Source organism: Prorops nasuta, unplaced genomic scaffold (assembly GCF_024137725.1).
Source record: "Prorops nasuta isolate Cenicafe-Biocafe unplaced genomic scaffold, Cenicafe_Pnas_1.2 PNAS00013, whole genome shotgun sequence".
NCBI classification, from domain to species: domain Eukaryota; kingdom Metazoa; phylum Arthropoda; class Insecta; order Hymenoptera; family Bethylidae; genus Prorops; species Prorops nasuta.
The window spans coordinates 5273083-5297642 of NW_027116810.1; the positions used below are offsets into that span (position 1 = coordinate 5273083).

At 32.6% G+C, this 24560-nt stretch overlaps 1 protein-coding gene across 1 annotated transcript; it reads left to right on the top strand.

The window, feature by feature from the left end:
* The first annotated feature begins 1859 nt into the window (after positions 1 to 1859).
* On the top strand, positions 1860 to 22882 carry SerRS (Seryl-tRNA synthetase). The gene is made up of 5 exons (XM_066734588.1): positions 1860 to 2437; positions 21442 to 21726; positions 21798 to 22019; positions 22090 to 22346; positions 22450 to 22882. The coding sequence occupies exons 1-5, from the start codon at positions 1976 to 1978 to the stop codon at positions 22709 to 22711; spliced, it is 1488 nt and encodes a 495-aa protein (XP_066590685.1). The 5' UTR covers positions 1860 to 1975; the 3' UTR covers positions 22712 to 22882.
* Positions 22883 to 24560: the final 1678 nt, after the last annotated feature.

The following is a 24560-nucleotide window of genomic DNA, read 5'->3' on the forward strand; positions in this document are numbered from 1 at the left end:
GAAAAAGGGTGATTTTTAAATGTAAATAACTTTTAAATCCCTTGAATGATTCGAACAAAATTTTACACGGGCACTCAGTTTGTCACCCCGAACCTCCCGTTACGAGAAAAGGCGGTCGTTTCGTTACACCCTGTATATACAATTAAGTTGTTATTATAACAAGTAGAATCTACACTTTTACATGGATCTGGTATGTGTTACATATAAATAGTAATTAAAAAAACAAATATTTTCAGATATTATTTATTCTATATCATTAATATACCTAGCTATATTGTCAACTTCTATTCATTATTCTATTTCATAAATCTAAAGAAAAAAATCAATATTAATTCTATCACTTTGTACAATATCCATATCAAAGAATTTTCAAAAATATGCCGTAAGCTTATGTCATTTTAAATATAATTGCTTTCTATAATATCAGCTTATCTTTTTTATATATTTTTAAATTAAAATTATTTTGGATAATAGTTATTGTCACTTCAATTACATCAATGCCGTTCGCTGTTGGTACGTCAGTAATACCCCAATGCGGTAGCCAAATCTGTCTGATCAGTCTGATCACCAACCCTCTGAGGATGCTTACGTTCAGTGATCTGATGCGGGTTAGGGTTAGACCCAGTTTCAGAGCTGCAACTTTCGAAAAAACTCTAGATGGATCCGAGTCTAGTGAGGAGGCTTCCGCGAATGGATCTGATCAGATCCGGGTTAAAGGGGATTAAGGTAGGACGTACTCAGACGCGATCGAAATTCAAAACCGCATTGGTAAAATTTCAATAAGCAAATAAAGGTAAACTTAGTTATAAACTTTTATTATTAACATTTTATCACGTAGTTTTTTAATTTCATCAGGTAAAAATAAAAAATTAAGAAGAATTAAATTATATTTAAAATGATAACCTTAATCTTATTTTTATTGTATTTAAATGGCAATAAATTTTCTGTATATTTGCAATTAATTACTAAATTTTTTCAGAAATAAAGATGGATCAATACTACGCTCACAATAGATATGTAGGTATGTAAAGTTTAAATGTAGTACAGAATACTAAAATAGTAAAGTATTCAGTTTTATTAATTATACTTTAAATTCCTGCACAACCCAAAACATTGGAGTGAAAAAAGTGTATTTGCATTAATTATTAAATCTTAATTTCATTAGACTTTATTAAAAGGAAATATTTTAATTAATACTTTCTTTTTTTTGACAGATCTGAATAAATATTCCTGGACAATTGGAAGCACAAAATTGTTGTTGGAACATATAAGGAAAAATAAAAATATAATACAAAATAAAAATATTGGTCAAAAAAAATTATGGGAGGTAATTGCTGCAGAATTAGGTAAAAAAGGATATTTAGTTAATGGCAAGCAGTGTTCAAATAAATGGAAATCCTTTAACTTGTTGGTAAAACCTATTGCTATTGGTCACTTGTCCGTTTTTGACACTTCAATCACGTCGGAATACGTCCTACCTTAACCCCTTTAACCCAGACCCGATCAGATCCACACGCGGAAGCCTCCTCACCAAATCCGGGTTAATCTAGGGTTTTTTTCGAAAGTTGTATTACTGCGACTGTAGTAAACCCTAACCCGGATCAGATCACTGAACGTAAACATCCTGAATCTCCTGATCGGATCGGATCGAGCTCACGCGGGTCGCGGAAGCCTCTAATCCATTTAGTAATTTTTTTTTCCGACGTTGCATTCCTGCGGCTAGGTTGGATCGTGATCTGGATCGGATCACGAACGTCAACGAACGTAAACGTCCACAATTTCCGAGAAGCCTCTGATACGTCTAGAAATTTTTTTTTCGACGTTACATTCTTTCAGCCAAATCGTGATTTTGATCGGATCAAGAACGTAAACGCGTTCCAAATCTCCTCTCTTTCAAAGTTTCAACCTATATGGTGCATTTATGGAGCCACGTGAATTTTAATAATTCTCAAAAGTTTATAATCATACGTTAAAGATGGTTTTGGATTTAGATTTATTTCGAGAAGATAAAGGTTTTGATCCAAATATATTACGACAAAATCAAAATAACCGTTTTAAAGATGTAGCTTTAGTCGAAACGGTTATTGAAAAAGATAGGTGTTGGCGACAATTGCGACATCAAACCGATAATTTAAATAAGTTAAAAAATGTTTGCACTAAAGAAATAGGTGAAAAAATGAAGAACAAGGAATTTATTGGTGATAACGAAACAATACCTGATGAGATTGCAAATAATATAAATAGCCTCACTTCAAATAACCTCAAAAGTTTATCTGTCACTCAAATTAAAGTAATCCAGTCTCTGATAAATGAAAATATCACAAAAGTCAGTGAAGATTTAATGAAAGTTGAAGCTGAGCGTAGTTCTGCTCTTAAAGAAATAGGCAATCACTTGCATGAATCTGTACCTATTAGTAACAATGAAGATGAAAACAAGGTAAGGTAATCTATTTTAATTTTAATTACTGTCTTTAATTACTATATGATTCCTGCAGTACATATGTTATTGGGATATAATTTGCTATGAATAGCATAGCAAAATTCATAAAGACAATTAATATTTTTTGATTATAAAGATTGGAGAAACAGCAAGATGTATGCATGATGTCATTTGTATCTTCACAGTGGCTGAGAGCACTAAAAATATAAAATAGAAAAATAATCATGTTGATCAGCATATCATGGGTTTACAATAGACAGGGAGACAAACAAGTTACTGGCTTCTTCTCTCTATCACTTCTCTCGAGACATCTTTTATAATTAAGGCAATTTATTATTAATGGTTTTGTTAAAAGACAAACAATCGAAATGATGGGGAAAAGCAGTAAGTTACTTTCAGTCATCCATTTCTATTTGTTAACCAATCTTAAGCTGAAATCAGACGATATTGTTTCATGTGCTAGATTGCCTGCTGAATTTAGAATGGTGACTACTAATTGGGTATCTATATTGTTATAACCCATCATTAATTGACATTCCAATTCCAGCAAGTACTCCAGCGAGTGAAAAAGTATTTTCTGATTTCTACTTTATGGTTGCTTTCCAATTAGCTTAAAAATCACCACAATCGGATACAAATGGTATATTGCATGTCACACAAACTATACATTTGTGTACGATTGTGTCAATTTTTAAGCTAATGGAAAGCACCTTATATGTATATGTATGCTTATCCTTTTTCCTATCATTTTTGTTCTAAATAATTTTAACTGATGGAGGAATTTAAGATAATTCAGTAATAGATTCAGACTTTACATTTCAAACATGCTTTAAATTTGAAGGAAAGAAAGTTTGGTTATGTAATGGAGTAATTAACAATAAAATATGTTGAAATGGTTAAAAACCTTCGAAAAAAATAAAAATATATTTTACTAGTATTTTGGCATCTAGTGTGTGTAATCCCTATTACCTATCTTTTTTTTCTCTCTCTTATCAATCAATTATTTTAAATGGGAAATTTTAATTTTTAATTTAATTTTATTCTTTTAAGAGACTTTTAATAATAAATGTATAATTTAAAACTTATTTTAACTTTTTAAAATTTGTTAAATGTATGTTGAAGCTAAATAGTTTAAAAAAAAGAAATTCTTAATTAAAAGAGATTACATTTAATTTATTTTTTATAGTTAATTTAGCAAAATTAAAATGAATATTTGGAATATACTTTTACAAATAAAGCGACTTCTTATGAATTAAAATGAAGCAACAAATACCATTTTTTTGGATTAAAATAACTTATTGAAAAAGAATGGTTACTTGCTGATTAGTTTGAAAATCAACACAATCAGACGAAGATGGTACATCGCATGTCGCACAAACTATATCTGCATCTGTGTAGATTATCAGACTAACTGGAAAGCAACCATAGTATAAGTTATAATGTTGTATTGAATTTCAATATACCTGAAAACCCTGAAAACGACTGAGTAGTTTGTCAAGATGATTGCTGATTTTACAAAAGAAAAATAGCCAATGTGACTATATTCAGAATTGTGTCAAATATAATAATTTAATTTACTTTTATTTTGTTATTTTGCATTTAATCTGGCAGATTATTCAATAGCTTGTGAGCTCTTTTATATACACTTAGGCCAGTCGGTAGAGACTTAAAATAGTCTTTTCATGACAAAAATACTAACAGCAAACCGACTGTGCGATCATATAGAAGAGGGGGCGTAGATTAATGGGTATATGTTTTTCACTCGAGTTTCGTGTCCGGCTAATTGTTGTAAACAATTATAAGACTGAAGATAGCCGCGAGTCCAGGAAACGCACAGCATGAAGTTGGCGAGTCACCCGGTATACGAAATCGGTGGCACTCCTACTTTCAATCGAGTTTTTTAAAAATAAAGAAATCTTTTTAATTTCCTTTAACAAGACAGTTTTGAAGCTGCTTAAATTCGGTATCCAACAGTATGGATTTCACGAGGGTTTGTAACTCCCTTAACCCGCCAAAAGGCGCGTGCTTTTTTTTTACGTAGATAGGCGCGTGGGGTGCCACGGACACCCCATTTGTTTTTCGTTATTAGGCGTAAAATATTTACGAATTTAGATTTATTTTCAATAAATATCATCTATGTGACGTTCCCTTCGTATACGATAGCAGTTGCATGTCTTTAAGTTATTTATATTAATTAAACACTAATACTTGTAAGTGATTGCACAAATTTTTCGCTAAGCTATCATTAGATTTCTATTCTTGGGGTGTTTTGGACACCCCGCGCGCCCATTGACGGGTTAATGCTCTTAAGAGAGAAACAGGACATTAACCTAACAAACTCACGTTTTCCAACTTTCGGCTGGATTTTTGAAATAGCTGGAAATTTTTTAAATTTTTTTCACCTAGACAGTCTTCTAGCTCATTAAATTCTTAATAAAATAGTATGCATTTCGTGAGGGTTCGCAACTCTCTTAATGCCCTTTGTTAACTGAGAAGTGAACAGAATACGACTTAGATAGATGAACTGCCAGTTTCTAACTTTGGGCTGGATGTTTGAAATAGCAGGAAATTTAAAAAAAAAATTTCACCTACATAGTCCTCTAGCTCATTAAATTCTCAATAAAACAGTATGGATTTCGTGAGAGTTGGCAACTTCCTTAATGCCCTTTTTTAACTGAGAAATATAACATTTTATTGCATAAACTGACGTCTTCTAACTTTGGGCTGGATTTTTGAAATAGCAGGCATTTTTTTTAATTTTTTTCACACACAGTCTTAAAGCCCATTAAATTCTGAATATAAGGATATACATTTCGAAAGGGTTCGCGACCCCCTTAATGCTTTTTTTTAACCAAGAAGTAACCAGAATTCAGAATAGATGGATAAACTAACGTTTTCTATCTTTGGGCTGGATTTTTTAAATAGCAGGCATTTTTTAAAATTTTTCTCACACACAGTCTCAAAGCCCATTAAATTCTGAATATAAAGATATACATTTCGAAAGGGTTCGCGACTCCCTTATTGCCCTTTTTTAACCAAGAACTAAAAAGAATTCAGAATAGATGGATAAACTAACATTTTCTATCTTCGGGCTAAATTTTTAAGTAGCAGGAATTTTTAAAAATTTTTTTCACATACACAGTTTCAAAGCCCATTAAATTCTGAATATAACGATATGCATTTCAAAAGGGTTCGCGACTCCCTTAATGCTTTTTTTTAACCAAGAAGTAACCAGAATTCAGAATAGATGGATAAACTAACGTTTTCTGTCTATTCTGAATTCTGTTTAGTTCTTGGTTAAAAAAGGGCATTAAAGGAGTCGCAAACCTTCTCGAAATGCATATCGTTATATTCAGAATTTAATGGGCCTTGAGACTGTGTATGTGAAAAAAATTTTAAAAAATGCCTGCTATTTAAAAAATCCAGCCCAAAGATAGAAAACGTTAGTTTATCCATCTATTCTGAATTCTGGTTACTTCTTGGTTAAAAAAAGGGCATTAAGGGAGTCGCGAACCTTCTCGAAATGCATATCGTTATATTCAGAATTTAATGGGCCTTGAGACTGTGTATGTGAAAAAATTTTAAAAAATGCCTGCTATTTAAAAAATCCAGCCCAAAGATAGAAAACGTTAGTTTATCCATCTATTCTGAATTCTGGTTACTTCTTGGTTAAAAAAAGGGCATTAAGGGAGTCGCGAACCCTCACGAAATCCATACTGTTTTATTGAGAATTTAATAGGCTAGAGGAATGTGTAGGTGAAAAAATTAAAAAAATTTCCTGCTATTTTAAACATTCAGCTCAAAGTTAGAAAACGGCAGTTTATCTATCTAAGTCATATTCTTTTCACTTCTTAGTTAACAAAGGGCATTAAGAGAGTTGCGAACCCTCACGAAATGCATACCATTTTATTGAGAATTTAATGGGTCAAAGACTGTGTAGGAGAAAAAAATTTTTTAAATTTCCTGCTATTTCGGAAATCCAGCCGAAAGTTGGAAAACGTGAGTTTGTTAGGTTAATGTCCTTTTTCTCTCTTAAGAGCATTAAGGGAGTTGCAAACCCTTGCGAAATCCATACTGTTGGATTCCGAATTTAAGCAGTTTCAAAACTGTCTTGTTAAAGAAAATTAAAAAAATTCTTTATTTTTAAAAAACTCGATTGAAGGTAGGAGTGCCACCGATTTCGCATACCGGGTGACTCGCCAACTTCATGCTGTGCGTTTCCTGAACTCGCGGCTAGATAGTCGCGGCTACCTTCAGTCTCATTAAACAATTTGATGCCAAAAATTCGCTTTTTTTGTTTTTTTGTTGTAACTTTTGATCTAATGGAGCAATCTTAGTACCCCCACCAAATGAAATTTAGAGCATTAAAAGACGAAGAGATTGCCTGGTCAAAAGTCCTGATCGGGTAATTGGCAACGGAAAAAAATCGGAAAATTAGGCGTTTTTTCAAAATTTCATAACTTTGCCATTTTTTGAGCTGGAGCACCGGCATTTTGGGAAATTGTAGATAATTATAGGTAGTTTAAGTGTGTAAAACCCTAGTACTGTCAGATAATTAGTTTAGTCACAACAGCAATTTGAATTTTCGAGAGTGCGATTTTCGAGCGAGGCTATATGAAATTCTGTAAGGGTGATTTTAATTTTAAAAAAAGATTTGAAAAGTTGAAATTATGCCCTACAATACTGCAATTTCAGAATTTCGATAAAATGATTGTCAGTGGTTGAAAAAGCTACGCAAAGTCGGCGCAAAACGGCCGAGAGCGCTCTCGCGCTGGAGTAGTTGGGGCCGACCGGCGGTAGCGGGGAAAGATATATATATATAGTAATAGTCGCACGCGGCACGCATCGAGCTACACTTTACGTTAACATTTCTCAGCAAGTACTGGAGCAATTTTAATGATTTTTTTTATATAGGGGTTACGGAATCTCAGGAATTTGATTCTGTGGTCGGTTTTGAAAGATAATGTTAAGATGTGCGCAGTGCGCGACTATTACTATATACATATATCTTTTCCCGCTACCGCCGGTCGGCCCCCACTACTCCAGCGCGAGAGCGCTCTCGGCCGTTTTGCGCCGACTTTGCGTAGCTTTTTCAACCACTGACAATCATTTTATCAAAATTCTGAAATTGCAGTATTGTAGGGCATAATTTCAACTTTTCAAATCTTTTTTCAAAATTAAAATCACCCTTACAGAATTTCATATAGCCTCGCTCGAAAATCGCACTCTCGAAACTTCAAAATGCTGTTGTGACTAAACTAATTATCTGACAGTACTTGGGTTTTACACACTTAAACTACCTATAATTATCTACAATTTCCCAAAATGCCGGTGCTCCAGCTCAAAAAATGGCGGAGTTATGAAATTTTGAAAAAACGCCTAATTTTCCGATTTTTTTCCGTTGCCAATTACCCGATCAGGACTTTTGACCAGGCAATCTCTTCGTCTTTTAATGCTCTAAATTTCATTTGGTGGGGGCACTAAGATTGCTCCATTAGATCAAAAGTTACAAGCAAAAAACCAAAAAAAAGCGAATTTTTGGCATTAAATTGTTTATAACAATTAGCCGGACATGAAACTCGAGTGAAAAACATATATCCATTAATCTACGCCCCTTCTTCTATATGATCGCACAGCCGGTTTGCTGTTAGTATTTTTGTCATGCTAAAATGCTCTACCGACTGGCCTAACTGTGAAAAAATGAATTGTCCCCTTTGTGTTATGGTTTAATATAAAAATTTGTCAATGAAAATTCAAAATGAATTTAAGCGAAAGGTTTACCAACTAAGGACTGTATAAATGTATGAAACTTAAAGTTTAGTACATTCTTGTTTAAGATCAAATGCCTCACTTTAACATTTAATCCAATGCTTAGCTCAGTCTTCGTTTTAAACACTTGCAAAGCTAATATTTGATTTTAGTGTTGTTTATTGGTACTGCCCTAACTCTCCATAGATAGTCAAATATATTATTTTCTGTTGCTTCTTAACTGTTTCTGAATATCTCATTGTTATGTTCTGTCACATAACAAAACTAAAATGTTTTTAAATTTAAACAATGTTTCACAGGTACAGTCTGAATATATCCCATAAACTGACTTTAATGATGGTTCTTATATTAGCATATATAAAAGCCTTTGACTGATGGCAAATAATCATTAGTAAGCACTTACGGTCACCGTAACCGCGTAACCGTAGTTCTAGGTAAAGAAAACCGGAATACGTAATGCACTTAGAAACTACCTTACTACAATGTGCAGTACGTTAGTTTTCTCTGCCTTTCGAACTACGGTTCCAGTTACTGTGACGTAAGCGCTTACAGATGGTTCTCTGCCATTAGCCAACTACAAATTAATTAACTTTTTTATCCTTTAAATATATATAATATTTTTTAAATAAGACAATTGGTACAGTATGCGAAGTTTAATGATCCTCTTTGTACCACACGGTAATATAGATGTTTAATAGAAAAAGTATATTGTAAAATTAACTAAGAAGTTAAACAATCAATTTTCCATAGAATAGATTTCTAACTTTTTCATTTATGTAGCACTGCTTATTTTGTTTGTTTAACTGATATTTTCTTATATAGTATAAATATTTATGTTGAATCTCTCATTGAATAAATTAATTTGTGTTGAGCTCAATTATTTTTACTCCTATTAATAAAATTTTTCGGTAGGATCTATGCAATACAGAGTTTTGGTTCGTCTTTCTCTAACTCTTTGGATACAACTAAAAAGGAATTTCCATAAGTTGCCTTAAAAGAATATTTATATCTCTTAGGCCGACATTACAGGGATTGAAGACTGATGCACCTTATGTGTAGCAATTAGTGAAAGGAATACATGATGGACAGAAGAAACATGTTCACTGCTTCTACTTGAGATTAGGAGGGAGATTGTTCATGCCGTGTTCCGCAATAATCTCTCCTTTTTGTTGTTGATTGTTCTGGGTTCAGGAGACCAGTTCTTATTTTCCCCCAGTGCTTTGGTTTGATTATATTATGTGGATATGTTCATTGAATGGGCAAAGGGGAAGTCGTATAATTGAAAAATATAGCAAAGGTGATTATCATAGGTATTAAATGAGGATGTAGTACGACATCCAAGATAGATAAATGATATTGTGGTAGAAACTTTGGGATATGAATTCAGATAAGAAATGGATACATTTTTAAGTTATTGGTAAAATGATGTTTATTTTCGAAAACCAGATCCAACCTAGAGTGTCTTCATCAAATTCAGCCATTATGTTCAATATTTACGGATTGTTTGAAAAGCTTAGATATTTGACATCTGGATAGTTATTTGAAATTTTGAAAACTTTTAAGCAGGGAAATACATTTAAAAGTTTCAAAAGTTATATTTTTTTTCTTTCATAAATAGTTAGATTATACCTTCAAAATTATATTCCTAAAATTATAAAATAAAATTCAAAAAATCTAAGAAGTTATAGCCTTGGCCCTTTAAAAGCGGCAGTCACGCTATATGGAGTGACGCATTTTACGTGCCATAAGTGGTAGTCCTGCCGTTTGGCGTGACGAAATGTTTTTGTCCAAAAAAATAAAGTAAACTTTTCCAACTTCACTCATCTGATTTGTCGATATGTCTAAGCATGCACTGACTTTGGAAAATCAAAATTAAAATGCGTACACAATATGGTGGATAAAATACTTAAAAAACAGGTAAATTTAAAAAAATTTTTTATTCATCGGTTTAGAGAGTTTCTAAAAACGAATATATAAGTGAGAACAAAACAAAACAATAATAATTTTTTATCGTTGTCTAGAATTTGACGTTTTCAAACAATTTTTTGCACTTTTTATTAAATATTTAATAACTATTTTTTTTATAAATAACTCACTTCTAATAAAATAATTTACTATTCGAAGGTTTTTAGAGTTGTGTAATATGAATCTGATTCTAACAATGTCAAATTGAAAATAGTGTACTAAACAATACAGAAATTCAACTACATTTGTGGCTTTTGTGTTGCTAATTTCATTCAACAATCTGATGACTGATTTGTGTCATCAGTGGCCCGAAAAACCCAGAATACTTAGTTTCATAATAGTTGATAAAAAAAGTATATTTGCCACTTTGTGTGGGCTCACTTCCTTTCAATTTTGCTTGATACTCAAAGAGTTAAGGGAATGCGTCGAGCGTCGAAAAAGTACTTACAAATTATCTTCTACAATTTTTGAAATTTGAATATTTTCATAGTAAACAAATAAGCTCGTATTGTTCTACTTAATTGATATAAAGGCTTACTTTGTGGATTAAAAAAAATCGGATAGTAATAATTATATTTTATTCTTCATCATTAATTTCGAAAAAGAGAGCCTTTACGACCCTGCGCCAAACTTCAACGAGTAATTTGATACCAAGAAGAAACAAATATTCCCATAAATGTAGACGATTTTTTAAAGAAACTATAATAGCGCAACAAAGCCAAATTCGCTTTGTACCCAATAACTATGTAGATAGGCTTGCGATATATGTTTTAATGTTGTTAAATAATTGGGGTTTTTACTTTGAATGAGAGTAGATATCAAGAAAGTCAGTATGAATTGTACTGCTAAAGTCAGAGGATAGAATTTTCCAGTTATAGTTGTATGGGAGTGATAGTAGATTTGATATTAGGGTCATTCTACGTCAAAACAGACAGATTTCGGAGTACAACACCGATTCTTTTTAAATATATGTTAATATATAAGAAAATACAAGACTTTTGGCTAGTTTGAGTCAAAAATCTTTTTTCGTTTCGGAGATACGTGCTGTCAAAGTTTGCAGTTTTACTGTTTTTGGTAAAAACACGTAATCTTTGAAAATATATATCTCCTAAACGAATAAAGATAGAAGACTGGCTAGAACGAGTGTACTCAGAAAGAGTCATACTTTATTAGAAAAATATAACAAAAATAGTTTGTTTTAATTGGTTAAAACTATTAACAATTAAAATAAACATTTGAATTAACAAATGTGTTGTCATGCTCTGACAATTATAAGAAAATATCAGGAATGTTCCTTGGAATGTCCTCTACAAAGAAAAACATTAAAACGCGTATACTCTCTTGGTGTTCATAATGAAAAAAAATATTTTATCAGGACGCGCACGGCCAGAAGCGTCGTTCGAGCGGCGTAAACCGGTGAGGCGCATGCGTAACTGAGCGCGACTAGTCTCTACATGTCGGAATCCATCAATCTATGGTATAATGCGAGTTAATAACATGTTTTAATTATTTGTTTATGTTTTTATAACTATTATAATTTAACAATAAATTTATTATTATTCTGCTGTATAAGCAGTCGTCATTTATTTACAAAATAATTAGAAATAAGACATTTGAACATGGCATTGAATATACAAATTATATACTAATTTATATTTACATATTTTATTAAATTATGGCAGAAGAAAATATTATGAATATGAAATTGCTCTACTGAAAATATTTAACAACCTTTTACAATTGTATAATTATCTGATTGAGGAAAAGCTTTAGTTTGTAATTGTGTCTTTGAATCTATCGTTAAAAATGCACGATAATTTCTAGTTCCTTTAACTATTTTCACTTTTCAAAAAAATCTCGTACAAAGTGTTTTAATAAGCATTAAAATAATTTAAACGAGATTTTTTTGAAAAGTGAAAATTGTTAAAGGAACTAGAAATTATCGTGCATTTTTAACGATAGATTCAAAGACACAATTACAAACTAAAGCTTTTCCTCAATCAGGTAATTATACAATTGTAAAAGTTTGTTAAATATTTTCAGTACAGCAATTTCATATTCATAATATTTTCTTCTGCCATAATTTAATAAAATATGTAAATATAAATTAGTATATAATTTGTATATTCAATGCCATGTTCAAATGTATTATTTCTAATTATTTTGTAAACAAATGACGACTGCTTATACAGCAGAATAATAATAAATATATTGTTAAATTATAATAGTTATAAAAACATAAACAAATAATTAAAACATGTTATTAGCTCGCATTATTCATAGATTAATGGATTCCGACATGTAGAGACTAGTCTTGCTCAGTTACGCATGCGCCTCACCGGTTTACGCCGCTCTAACGACGCTTCTGGCCGTGCGCGTCGTGATAAAATATTTTTTTTCAATATGAACACCAAGAGAGTATACGCATTTTAATTTTTTTCTTTGTAGAGGACATTCCAAGGAACATTCTTGATATTTTCTTATAATTGTCAGAGTATGACAACACATTTGTTAATTCAAATGTTTATTTTAATTGTTAATAGTTTTAACCAATTAAAACAAACTATTTTTGTTATATTTTTCTAATAAAGTATGATTCTTTCTGAGTACACTCGTTCTAGCCAGAGTCTTCTATCTTTATTCGTTTAGGAGATATAAATTTTCAAAGATTACGTGTTTTTACCAAAACAGTAAAACTGCAAACTTTGACAGCTCGTATCTCCTTAACGAAAAAAGATTTTTAACTCAAACTAGCACCAAAAGTCTTGTATTTTCTTATATATTAACATATATTTAAAAAAAAATCGCTGTTGTACTCCGAAATCTGTCTGTTTTGACGTGGAATGGCCCATAACTATAAGCAACATTTTTCTATTGTACTACAAGGTATAGCTGATGCAAATTGTAAATTCATCGCTATCGATGTTGGTGCTTACGGTAAACAAAGCGATGGAGGAATTTTTTCTCAATCAAATATCTATAAACGATTAGAAGCTACAACTTTAAACATACCAAATGATCAATGTATTCCATCAACAGATATTTTGACTCCTTTCGTCATGGTAGGCGACGATGCCTATCCATTAAAATCATATTTGTTAAAACCATATTCTAAATTGAATTTAGCAGAGATGAAAGAATTTTTAACTACAGATTGTCTAGAGCTCGGCGTTGCATTGAATGCGCGTTTGGAATTTTAACCGCTACATGGAGATGTTTAAAATCTGAGTTACAAATGGAGCCAAAAAATATTGACATTGTAATAAACTGCATCTGTTTACTGCATGATATTATTATTGATAAAGAGGGTTCTCCTAATTCTAATAACATTTATAACGTGTTAGAAACAAGAATGCCTGGTACACGAAGTTGTAATAACTATGGACAAAACGCGAGTGAAGTAAGAGAAATTTATAATAAATATTTTACGAGTTCAGTTGGCTAAGTGCAAATGCAATATCATGTCATATATTTATTTAAAAGAAATAAATATGTATTTACCATTATAATTCATTTCCTTACTAATTTCTTCCCACATTCGACGTGCTAAATCTCTGTTATGATAGGATTTGTCTTTCATATTCCAGAGACATTATTTTCGAAAGACTAAGTTAATTAATTGTTCGTTATCCATTATATGATTTATGAGATTTACGATACTGGTATGCGAATGATGTCATAAGAAACATTCATTTATTTCAACGACTAGCGTCTTCTGTTAGTTCTGTTCGTACATGATCAAACGAAACGCATTCTCTGAAAGCATTCATCTGTTTCTTACAAATTTATATTTTTCATTCGTCAGAACGATTTTACGTCAGAATATGCATCTACTGTAAACACAGCCTTAAGAGCTTTAATTTTTTTCTTTTTCTAAACTTTTACAATGTAAAGGACCATATTCAATCCCTGGACAGGCCGAAACAAGAACTCCAATAATCTGAGCAAAATCAACAATCTTATACGATATTTCCTTCTGAATTTGGCTAGTAAATTAAATGTATAATAAATTTTATTATTAGGCAAATACACAGCCATCTTTCTAGTATCTAATATAAAACCCAGATACTTGCACCGAGTATTAGGTATCAAACTTGACTTTTTTCAATTAATAACCAGACCCAAACGCTCAAACAATTGACATTTAAAATCTATATTAACACTACAATTTTCAAAAGAATTTCCTAAACAAAGTATATCATCCAAATAAATAACTGATAAAAAACTTTTATCACGAAGATAACCTACTACAGGTTTCATCAGCTTTGTAAAAATGAATGGGCTTGTTGAAAGACCAAAAGGTAAACACGTAAACTCAAATAATTGATTTTCAAATATGAACCTTAAATATTTTCTGCTCGAAGGATCCACAGAAATTAAAAAATATGCGTCTTTCAAATCCAACGTGGCCATGTACATATTTAGATATAACAAATTGCGTGCTAATCGCAGATTCTCTATTTTAAAATGCTCTGTTTTAATGCACAAATGTAATTTCTTAAGGTTTAAAATAAACCTATAATTTCCATCCGACTTTTCCGCCAAAAAATAAGTAGAAACAAACTGAGATGAACATGGCTCACAGATTTCAATAGCTCCTTTTGCTTGCAAATCTATCATTACTTTTCGAATAACAGATATTTCTTTTTGAGATAATTTTGTATCGGAATTGTCTCCTGAAATGGCTCTTTTTCAAAAACAATAGTATATCCCTTCAGAATTCTTTGGATGAAACTATCCTTCGTGATATTTTTCCATTTTTCACGAAAATGTTTCAATCTACCTGCTGTTCTAATTACCTCTTCCTTTGTATTATCTTGTATACAGTCTATAATCGATGACTGGAACGACGATTCTGTTTTTGATGTTCGCTGGATTTCCTGTAAAATGACTGTCTCACCGGAATTCTCGCTGAAGCCGATCTTCCCTGAGATTTTGTCTTGTAGCTCGCCTGAGTCATCAGCCTTTGTGTCGCAGACGAGCTCTTCCAGTTTCCCTGGTTAAACTGCAATTTCCTCATCTGTTGAACCTTAATCTCTTGTCCAATTTTTTCATTAGACTTAAGCTGTTTAATTTTTTCACCAAGACGCTCTTCAAAAAGGAAAGTATCTGGCTCTCGCTTACATAAAGCATCTGCAAAAGTTTTTGACAGACCTGGAATAATAGATGCGCTTCTTGACATAGTATGAAAACGATGTACCTCTACAAGCAATCTTGCAGCATTCCAAACATTTTCCAAAATCTTTTTTCTTTCATCTGATTTCATTTTAATCAAAGAAGTAATAGCTGGGATTAAAGCAGAAAGAGCAGTACCAACCATATTTTGAGTTAAAGTAAAATATTTATCCTTTTTCAAAGAATTATCATTAATCAATAATTCTTCATTTAATTTAGGAGCTTCCAAAGAAAACTCCCCAGCTATTGGATATCTACTAAATAAATCATCCTTAGATTTCTTTTTTAGTGGTGTTTTCAACCACATCTTCCAACGTTTGGATATACTTCCATGGACCAGTAATTTATTTTCCATCATTGAAGGTTCCTCACCCAAAATTTTAAGGAGATTTTCATCAATCTCAAAGTCATTTTTTTCAATGACCTTATCCTCATTTCCTGACTCCTTAGACTCGATTATAATCTCTTGGACATCATCTTCCTTTATCGCTATCTGCTTATTAATCTCCTGTCCACGTTCATCATTACCTAAAAGGTTGGATGTAAATTTTAATCAACTATGTTCAACCTCTCGTGTTGACTCAGTTGTTATTTAAACGAAACACCGTTTAACTATGTTCAGCCTCTCGTGCTAATTCAATTTTAAATCCAAAATAATTTATTACATAAACCAAAATCTAAACGTGTTGTCTCACGTTCAACCTCGATCTCAATTTCAATTTTAAATGATTACCTTCATCATTTTGAGACATATGGCCATCATCCTTATCTGATATATTAGAAGACAGAGGGAATCTTTCCAAAATTAATGTTTCCAATTTTTTCATCATCTTTCTTAAAATTTCTTCATATTCATTCTCCCTACTCCGAGATCTCTTTTTTCCTTTTCCCATTTTTCGTAAGAATGTTTTCCACGATGCGACTTGTTAGGCACAAAAAAGACGAATAACCAAACTGAAGGAAGCGGGTCACCACCAGTGCTACTGCAGCGCCATACAATAACCGGACAATCCAAAAAGTTTATGTAAAACTTCAAAATTTTTTGACTTATTAGGTATAACTGGACGTTACTACACTTCGTAATCTCGAAGGGCGAGACACGAAGTATAATGGAACTGAACACAATAAAGACAACGATAGTTAGGTTTGGAAGGAGGGTGGGTGGGGAAATGAGGTGCAGGTGGAAGGGGGGATGGATTAAGGAAGAGAAAGAAGTAAAAGATTTATGTTCTTGGACGAGAAAAATGGCAGACAGGATGAGCATATTGGAGAAAGGGTGAGGACGACAGGAGCGATGATAACAAAGGGATAGGAGTTAGGAAAGACAGTTTTTAGGAATATTGTGGAAAGAAAGCTCCAGATGTTTGAGAGGTTGGTATGGCCAGTGATGGGGTACGGTGCGGAGATATGGGGCTGGGAGGAGAGAGGAAGAATAGAAGCAATGGGGGAGAGATTCATAAAATGAGTGCTGGGAGTAGAATGGTTAACACCGAAATATTCAGTGAGGGAGGAGGTGGAAAGGGATAAGATGAGAGGATGAGTAGGAAAGAAGGCATGAGATTTTAAAGGAAGGTTAAAGCAGGGGAAGGAAAAAGATGGGCAAGAGAATGCATGAAGGAGATAGAAGAGAGAGAAAAGGGAAGGAAGAAGATCAAGATAGGAAGAGGAGAGGAGAAGGTTTATAGAGGGATTTGGAAAAAAGAGATATGGGATGGGATGGGAGAACAAAAAAGATAGGGAAAGAATATGGAAGGAGGTAGAGATGGAGAGGAAAAGGAGGGAGAAGGGGAGGAAAGAAGGAGAATGATAGGTATAGCAAGATATAATAGGTGGTACAGGATGATGATGGAGGAAAAAGTGCCGGGATATCTAAGAGGGAGAAGGAGGGAAGAGGAGTGAAAGAGAATAGCGAGGTACAGATTGTAGAACGAAATGAGAGAAGGGCAGTATTGGAGAAAGGAAGAGGAGAGAAAGTGTAGACTATGTGGGTGGGGGAGGAAAAGTTGTGAGCATGTTTTAGGATGATGTGGAAAGGGAGGGGGTGGCGAGGAAGGGGTAGAGGAGAGAACGAAGGATATTTTAGATGGGGAAGGAAAGGGGATTGAATGAATGAGAGAGTTGGATGAGAGAAAGAAGTGAATGTTTACGCGCCGGATGCGGGGGTCAGCGGAAGGATGAGTGGAATGAAAGTATGAGTGATCCCTCTCTATCTGTTGCGAAAAGAGAGGCACGAAATAGGATAGGGTAGAATAACTCAGCATCGTCTGAAACTCCACGTTTAATCACGAAGTGATATATATATTTTAACGCATAATGTTTATTTTTGTGATCAGATTATGTTGAAACATAACATGTTCATATTATCCTGAGCTCACATCGTGACATTTACTGACGAATCGTGAGGACATGCTATGCTCTACATTTCACGTCATATTGTAAGAAAAAAATGAGCTCATATGTTATGATAATAATATGAAGATTGCTGTCGACACACCATGAGTGAATTATGAGTACATTGAATGTAATTGTGGTAATACATTTAATATTTTCAAATAACGAGTATTCAAGAAGCAAGCTATATATCGCTATCAGCGCTACAGCACGTACATTTTTTGTTTTAATTAATGTGACCGATAAAATTACAGCCAGTCGAAATATATAGACAAATGGAACTTTGCTACTAACCAACGTCAGGCAGTGTAATGGACAAGGTATCAGTCTCATTATTCCAACGACCAGCGTTCAAGACCCACCAGGGAAAACGATTTTTCATCAGCAAAAGTACGGTCAAAATTTGGACATCAAAAATGAAAGTAAATTTGATTAAATGCAGAGCGAAAATGTTGCAACGCCGGCGTTAAAAATTGAAAAATTATCCTACATCGGAATTCAACATTTTCTATCATTTAATGATACCTCATGACGTGAGTGCAATCTGAGGTACAAATGAGTCCTCATCTGTGTCTATTTTTGTCATCACGGAATACTGCATTCTGAGGACAATATGACAACATTATGACAGGATTTTGCTATCTGGGGGAGAAGAAGTAGAAGATTATGAAGAAGAATCATAAAATTTCGGTATATACAATGTGTTTCACGTAAGACACCCCTCAGAATGGATACAAAATGACGTGTATTTCTTTAACTATTACAGATATTCAATTTTTTCATAGAACTTTTTGAAAACCTCTTGTTATTTGCTTTCAAAAAGGTCATATGAAAAAAGTGAATATCTCTTAGAATTGAAGAGATACGCGTCATTTTTTGAATCCATGCTGTGAGGCGTGTTACGCGAAACACCTTATATATAGACAACAGAATATGAGATCTTTGTATTACGTGAACTGTTTTTGATGTTTATGATTTCAAATAAAAGCTGATTTAAAACCATTTTAAGAAAAGCTTTACTTAAATCATGACAATGGATCATTCACGGAGATAAATTGGTTTGAAAATAGGGATGGCTAAATTTACTGTATAAGTTATACGGCGGTGCTCGGCAGTATGCACTTGCCGCCGAAACACTATCGTGTCTCTTGATGATATTTTAGAAAGCTCTTCACATACGATATAAAATGATGTAAAATTATAGGTGTTCCTTTTAAAAATATCGAGGTTAACTTTGTGTGACTTTCAAATATCGTCTCAAAGTTAAACCACTTAATCCGTCTGATATCCCTCTCATAGTTATAAAACTGTTGTGGTTCAATTGCTGATTCACGACAAACTTGAAATTCTTTTGTATTATAAGATTTATTGAGATTTGTTTACAATGTTTCTTCTTTATACAAGTTGATAACCAGAGCTATGAGCTAGTTAATAGTGTACTTAATAGGCAAAGGATTGCCTAGAGAAGTCTAAGAGGCAGGAGGACTGAAGGTCCTAAAAGATTCGACTGGTTCCTCTTAGCTGTAGACTCGAACTGATTTTTGGGGCTGCACGTTTGGGGCTCTTTCCCTCAAAGTGCAGCGTCAAACATTACCTTATAAGATAACATTTGCGGGTCCCAATGGTCAAATGCGTCATTGTTCTAGAACATTCGACTGCCGTCGAAGTGCATTTGCCACGTGTCGGGACTTAGCCTTGGCGACAGTGTGAACGAGCTGCGTCTGGCGCTTCGTATTACACTCAGGAATTTGTCGCTATTAGGAGTATTTCTCCTTTACAATGAGGCTATTGGTATTTTAGTATAACTATGATAGATTTAGATTTATTAATTATGTCTTCAAATGATAATAATATTAATAATATTAATTATATTAATTATATAATGCTTATTGTAGCAATGAGTTATGTATGTTTATTCTATGTACATAACAAAACATTTGTTTGAGACATCTTTTGCAAATCCAATTTCATTTAAAATAATTAACTTGAAATTTATGCTGTATGAACCTCAATACAAAATTTATTCTAATACTTTAATCGTCCATTATAATTCATTTATTGAAAGTAAAGATATTTTATGAATGTATAAAAGGTTTATTGAAAAGGAGGTGCAATTAACGGTCACGAATTCTGTAACGAAAAGAGCTCAGTTTAATAGCAATATTTAAAAGTAAACCCACGAAATATTTTATTTAAATATTGTTACAGAAAATTTCAGTGGAAAATATCATTGGAAGGAGAGAACGATAATGATATTTGAATTGCTCACATTGTGGAGTATGCATTCAAATAAATCGTGTCTATTCAAAGCCAATATATTGAAAGTTTTTTTCGGCACATTTTCAACTTTGGAAGTATCTGTATAATTTTTTAGCTACTCCAGCTGCTTCCCCCACTACGCTGTCTGAGGAAACTATATTTCTTTCGGTAGAGCGCATATCAGTGAATTCATTCTGGGTCTAAGCGGACACGCACAACTCTTACCTTCCAGCTCATATTACTCTGTATAGGTTTGAATGTCAAAGTGAGGGGACCGTGTAGATTTAGACTAGCTTTATTGACAAATACTTTTCGGTAAAGGTTTTCAGTAAGAACATTTCAGTGGAAGCTAATGGCAACCTAGCTTTAAAAAGTGACTGAAATGCAAATCACCGCTAAAATTCGATTTTCCTTTAACCTTTATAGTCCGGAAAGCTACTATAGTGGCGCGTTGGTGGTGGCAATATTTTCAAAGTTTATCCCATTGACATTAATCAAAGGACTGTAATAATTCAAACAAATAAGTAAGTGAATAATATGCCCGGGCTGTAAAGGTTAATAACATCGCAGAAATTGTGCCGAAAATTTAGGCTTCCATATTTTCAAAATGACAAGTTCTATTATAATCTCATTAATCTCAAAAATTGCGCATTTTAAAAGTCTATCTGTAGGTATTTTGAGATTGTTGAAAGGTTCATTATTTCCAGAGATACAGGATTAATTGTGAATAATCAGAAATGAAAGCTTCTGCAAAAAAAAAATCACTGGGATTTTGTTAATATCATTTTCGAATCTTTAATAAGTCATATCCATTATTTAGAATTTCTAAAACGTGAAACATATTCACGACCCAGTAGAGAACAACCAAATAAAAGTTAATCGTTTAGCAATATTGGTCTGTTTGATATAACAAAGTCAATTAACGATTATATACTGTGCCGAAGCTATTTGATCGGTAGAAATCAACTTTTGCTTAGCGGTAAATATTAAGTTTAAGAATTTAAGCATAGGAAATTTCATAACGATCGTATATCAGAATGCATTTGAAACCTTCGTGGAAAATAGTAGATAATTTTTCACTCTTTTTCGTTAAGCCAATTAGTCCCATGATTTTCCTATTCTATATTTAAAAAAAATCAACGACTACCGTCAAATAAATTTTATTAAGAAAAAATAATACCCAATCAGTTTTCTTATAACTAATTGTACTTTCCAAGTTGTATTCCAAAGTTTGGTGAAAAACACTGCATTTTAAACTCACTCGTTCATATTTTTATTTTTCATTTTCAAAGTAGCGGTCGCTCAATATTCGCAAACTTTTTCGTTATTACTGGGCCTTCCCGTATCTAAATATTTCTGGTAGATACAAATTAATCTGAAACTTGGTATGTCTTCTGAGTTTGACCAACTGAAACTAATTGTGTTTGGGATAATTTTGTTAGGTGGAAAGAACATTTGGAGATTGTACGCAAGATAAGAAATACTCACATGTTGATTTAATCCATATGATTGATGGAATGGACGGTGATCGTGGTGCAAGCGTCTCTGGTGGAAGAGGTTATTTCTTGATTGGACCAGCAGTATTTTTGCAACAAGCGTTAATACATCTGGCATTAAAGAAACTTTTGGAAAAGGACTATAAGCCACTGTACACACCATTTTTTATGCGGAAAGATGCTATGCAGGAAGTAGCCCAACTTTCTCAATTTGATGAGGAACTGTATAAAGTAACTATAATACGCTTAATAATATTTTTAATATTTTGGAATTTATCTTAATTAATAAACGTTGAAATTAGGTTGTTGGTAAAGGAAGTGAAAAAAATGAGGATAAAGAATTGGAAGAAAAATATTTGATAGCTACATCTGAGCAACCAATTGCTGCTTTTCACAGAAATGAATGGATAAATGAAAACCTATTACCAATAAGGTATGCTGGATTGTCTACATGTTTTCGGCAAGAAGTAGGCTCTCATGGTAGAGATACAAGAGGTATCTTCAGAGTGCATCAATTTGAAAAGGTAAAGTGTAGTCTTAATTTTATATTAGTTAATTAAGACATGTGTAATTTCAATTTGACAAATAATTTAGGTAGAACAATTTTGTTTAACTTCTCCGTATGATAATAAATCATGGGAAATGATGGATGAAATGATTGCAAATGCGGAAGAATTCTATCAAGAATTAGAAATTCCTTACCGTGTAGTAAATATTGTTTCTGGTGCATTAAATCATGCAGCTTCAAAAAAGCTTGACATTGAAGCATGGTTTCCAGGATCAAAAGCATTTAGAGAACTAGTTTCATGTAGCAACTGTTTAGATTATCAAGCACGAAGGTTACTAGTTAGGTGAGTTTTTATGTCTCATATTTAGATAGTAATAAAATGTTTTATTTTAATTTTTCGTATTGTTTAAATATGGAATTCTTATTTGGTTGTTTAATTTGCTTAGGTATGGTCAGACAAAAAAAATGAATACAACCACTAACTACGTTCATATGTTAAATGCAACAATGTGTGCTGTAACCCGGGTGATTTGTGCAATATTGGAGGTTCATCAAACCGATAATTGCATAAAAGTTCCAAAAGTACTCTCTGCTTTTATGCCAAAAAGATATCAAAAGGAAATACCATTTGTTAAATCTGCACCTATAGAGGACTCTGAAACAAAAAAACAAAAGAAGCAAAAAGAACGCGCAGAAAATAATAAATAAGCATTCCCAAGTTTTCTTATTCATACTGTTAATTTTTACACTTCGGTATCTATGTATATATATATATATATATATATATATATATATATATATATATATATATACAATAGCAAATATGTATCTCTCGTGGAATATTTAAATAAAACTAAATACATAATGTGAACTAATAAATATATGACTTTTTCAATCATTTGTTCTTCAGCCTTTATAGATAATTGAGAGTTGAGTTTTTGAATAATTTAGTCGAATCATTTATTTATTTCCTAAGGCTGTGATCGCTTTTGTACTGCTATTACTGTGAGTATCATCTTATCAATGTTAATCTTGAGCATTAAACAAAGACAGAGTGATATTTGTAATACTGCCAGTATAAGAACGGATGCAGCCTAAATATATTAGCTGAGTTCGTAAATTGATACAGGACGTTTACGTTATATAGTCAGATCCAGATCACGGTTCAAACTATCCTCAGTGATGCAACGGCTCAAAAAAATTCTAGATGGATATCTCGAAAGCCTCTGCGAATAATCGTGATCTGATCTAATCAGAAGATTCACAGGATTGGTGATCAGACAGGATACTGTCGCCACTCATGAACCAACAACAAACATTTATTATGACCTGGGTGTAATAAAATTCTACAAATTTCTTATATAAAAAAGAAAATAACAAACTGTAAAATATTTATATTTACGATTTATATAGTTATTATGTAGCTAGATCCCAATTAGCATAAGATATTATTACGAGGTATTTCAAATCATCATTTTTTAATAATCATTTAAAAATATTTCATTATTATTCATATAATATTAAAAAATTGAGTATATTTAATCATGGAATATTATTTAGCTAATATGGCATAGTTACGACTAAGTAATATTTTCAGTTTGTTTCGTATTACCTATTATTTGGAATAACTGTATACAATATACATAGAATATTATTAAAGTATAATATTTTGAAATCAGTGCTGCCAACGTGTGGATTAGTTAATAAATGTTGGATTGGCAATATTGTTCTAAGAGGTAGGAATGTTAGAGGTATGTAAGGTGGACCAATAGGCGTGAGCCTAAACCCATTACTAGGAAGGAAAACAAAAGAGGCATGTGAGGACGAGCAGCTAGCAACGAAGCCACCTGCTATATATCGACGTTGGGTGATTACTTTTAATCACATTTCAAATATAATGCATCATATATTACCTTTTATCACGTTTAGTTATAATTTTTTTTTTCATCGCGAACCACGTTATTTTGTGAAAAGATATAAGAAATATCTAACCTTAACAATAAACGAGAATTTTTGCATTTTGCTGTAATTGTTAATCGAAACTATCTAAGTAACTATAAAGTAAGAATTGATTTTCATTACTTTAAACATATGAAAGTATATAGAATATTCATTCTTACAATTAAGTTTTTTTACTAAAAGTGTTACGGATTATTATTTTGATAATGACAATTATACATATAAAATGTTTAATAGTTTTATTACTTCTTTACAATTTTATAAAAATATTTATAAATCATAATATCTAACACATGATGTTTTATTCCGCTAAGCTTTCTTTTTTGCGTACTACTAACTACTGCTTGTCGACCCCACTCCTTACTGTCTTCCCATACTCTCTGCGACGTAGACCGAGTGCCGCCGAATCTGCTCGTTCGGTAACAGGACAATATTGCCATTTTGCTTTTCATATGTCGGTTTTTTGGCGTGGTTTTGAAGCCAGGCTGTCATATTGCACCCGCTTATTCGATCTTCAATGTGCGGTGTCACCACCCAACGGCATCTATTGGCCACCAGAGCTTGAAGCAGAGATGAAACGGGAGATTGCTCATGGCAG

What these genes read in the sequence shown, in the direction of transcription:
- SerRS (XM_066734588.1), top strand. Translation starts at nt 1,976, where the DNA reads ATGGTTTTGGATTTAGATTTATTTCGAGAAGATAAAGGTTTTGATCCA. An exon ending in ACAATGAAGATGAAAACAAG is followed by an intron (nt 2,438 to 21,441) that starts GTAAGGTAATCT and finishes TAATTTTGTTAG; the next exon opens with GTGGAAAGAACATTTGGAGA. An exon ending in GAGTGCATCAATTTGAAAAG is followed by an intron (nt 22,020 to 22,089) that starts GTAAAGTGTAGT and finishes CAAATAATTTAG; the next exon opens with GTAGAACAATTTTGTTTAAC.